The sequence below is a fragment of the Vollenhovia emeryi genome, unplaced genomic scaffold (assembly GCF_000949405.1).
Source record: "Vollenhovia emeryi isolate VEMERY1.0 unplaced genomic scaffold, V.emery_V1.0 DF941428.1, whole genome shotgun sequence".
Lineage (NCBI taxonomy): Eukaryota > Metazoa > Arthropoda > Insecta > Hymenoptera > Formicidae > Vollenhovia > Vollenhovia emeryi.
This window is the reverse complement of record NW_011964938.1, coordinates 3244-5263: the sequence shown is the minus strand read 5'-3', so window position 1 is coordinate 5263 and position 2020 is coordinate 3244. Positions and strand designations below refer to the sequence as shown.

The following is a 2020-nucleotide window of genomic DNA, read 5'->3' as shown; positions in this document are numbered from 1 at the left end:
TTATTACAATAACTACCTAAAAGGTACTACTTTCAAATATTTTTTGCTAGTTTATGTTCTGTTGCTAGGCATTTTTTCCATTTTTGGTGCTAGAACGAGGCAAGTCCAAATTAAAAGTGTTAAAATTTCATGTATTTTGAAAGTTTGTTATTATTTGAATAAGTATGCGCTAATTGATAGCTAAGAAGAATATAATGTAAAATAAATAAACTTTCTGAAACAAAATTTGAAAACGGGGGAAAGTTTTTTTCGTTTATTTTTTTTAGAATTGCTAACGCATATGTTTTATTATCCGTGACGACGGGACGATTGTAATACCTAGCGAAGGTCTGAGACTTTTTAGTCCTTCCAGCGGTTCTGAGAATTAAATCTATATTGACACCACTGCGCCCCGCGGCCGAGGTTGACGCATGCCTTGTGCTATACGCGATGAATTTAGACGTGTCTAGTCCGCTATCGCCTAAGATCGATTTTATCCACCGACTTAGGGTTTGGCTGCCTACTGCTTTGTGAGGTTTTCTTACCCCAATAAAGAGTTTGTTTTCGTTGTTTCGAAGAGTTTTAGTTTTTTCTAAGTAAGTGGTTAGTGCAGCCGCTGGGCACACTGATGGATTTCCTTTGAAAACCGGAATTACTAGATTTGGCTGGACTTTCCCTGGTCTCGAAGTCTTTATATTTTCTGAAATTTTGATCTCGTATCCGTCCCTATTTCGTACAATATTCCTTATATCCATTAAGGCTAACGTTTGCATACGATGGCCAGTAACCAGGGCCAGTAGAGTAACTAACTTTTTTGACAACTCCTCGAGCGATAGGTTATTATTCGAGTTAGTTTTTTCTAGGTATTCTAAGAGTATTCTAGGGTCCCAGGTGCAATTGTATTTAGCTTTAGGAGGCTTCAGCCTCGAGACTCCCCTGAAGAAACCTTTTATTCTGGAGTCATCTGCAAGACTAGAACCCTAAATTTTCCCAATCGCCGACCGAAAACAGTTTAAGGTTCCATATGACGCCCCCTTTTTATACTGTAAAGTTAAAAAACTCAAGACCATAGGCACTGTGATTTGAAACGGATCGGACTGGTTGGCGGTGTAGAATTTCCACCACTTCTTTAAGCCACCATTGTATTGCCTTAATGACGAATCGCTAAGTGCCGCTAAGATGATATCTGCCGAGTCTACCGGTGTCTTGTTTCGAGTGCCCTCCTGATATAATTCCTGCAACCAGGGTAATCCTCGGCCAAAGGGGATGAGGTTCCCTGTTTAAGGATTGTAACAAATTAATGTCGGGTTTAAAATAAACTGGTGATGACTCAAGCATTGACATATACACTGGAAACCAAGCCTGAGCTGGCCATAGCGGGACTACGAGGATCCCTCTACTTCCTTCGAACCTGACTTTTTCAAGGGTGCGTAAGATGACTGAAAATGGGGGGAAGGCATAAAAATAATATCCTTTCCAACTAATGGTAAACGCGTCAATCTCAATCGATCCAGGGTCTTTTTTCCATGAGACGTATTTTTTGCACTTCGTGTTCGTTCTGGAAGCAAAGAGATCGATTTCTAGGTTACCAAACTTTGAGATTATTTGACAAAAGGCTGATTGTGCTAGTGCAAACTCTGTTTCAGATTCCAGTCTTCGAGACTCAGCGTCTGCCTCCACGTTGTCTTCAGAGGCTATGTAGCTGGCGAATATCCATAGATTTCTGTCCTCACACCACTGCCAAATTTCTTTGGCAATCTTTGCTAACTTCGGAAACCTCACACCCCCTTTTTTATCAATGTACGCGATGGCTGTGGTGTTGTCTATTCTTAGTAAGACATCGCAGTCTCCCCGTTCTTTAGCGAAGCATTTTAAGCCAAACCATGCCGCTATTAATTCCTGATAGTTGATATGTTGGCCTTGCTCCTCCTCATTCCAATGACCATTGGCCCTGTGTTTATTACAATATGCGCCCCAACCTGAAGAAGACGCATCCGAAAAAATTTCAATCGATGGACCAAATCTTCTTATTTGATTCTTT

General features: G+C 40.8%; 1 protein-coding gene across 1 annotated transcript in view; it reads right to left on the bottom strand.

The window, feature by feature from the left end:
* Positions 1–318: 318 nt before the first annotated feature.
* LOC105570989 overlaps positions 319–2020 on the bottom strand; it is a gene marked incomplete at both ends in the record, with an annotated part of 3705 nt that continues 2003 nt past the window's right edge. The window contains 3 exons of the mRNA XM_012028449.1: positions 319–959; positions 1047–1255; positions 1569–2016. Of these exons, the coding sequence (XP_011883839.1) occupies positions 319–959; positions 1047–1255; positions 1569–2016 (1298 nt within the window). The remainder of the gene's footprint in view (positions 960–1046; positions 1256–1568; positions 2017–2020) is intronic.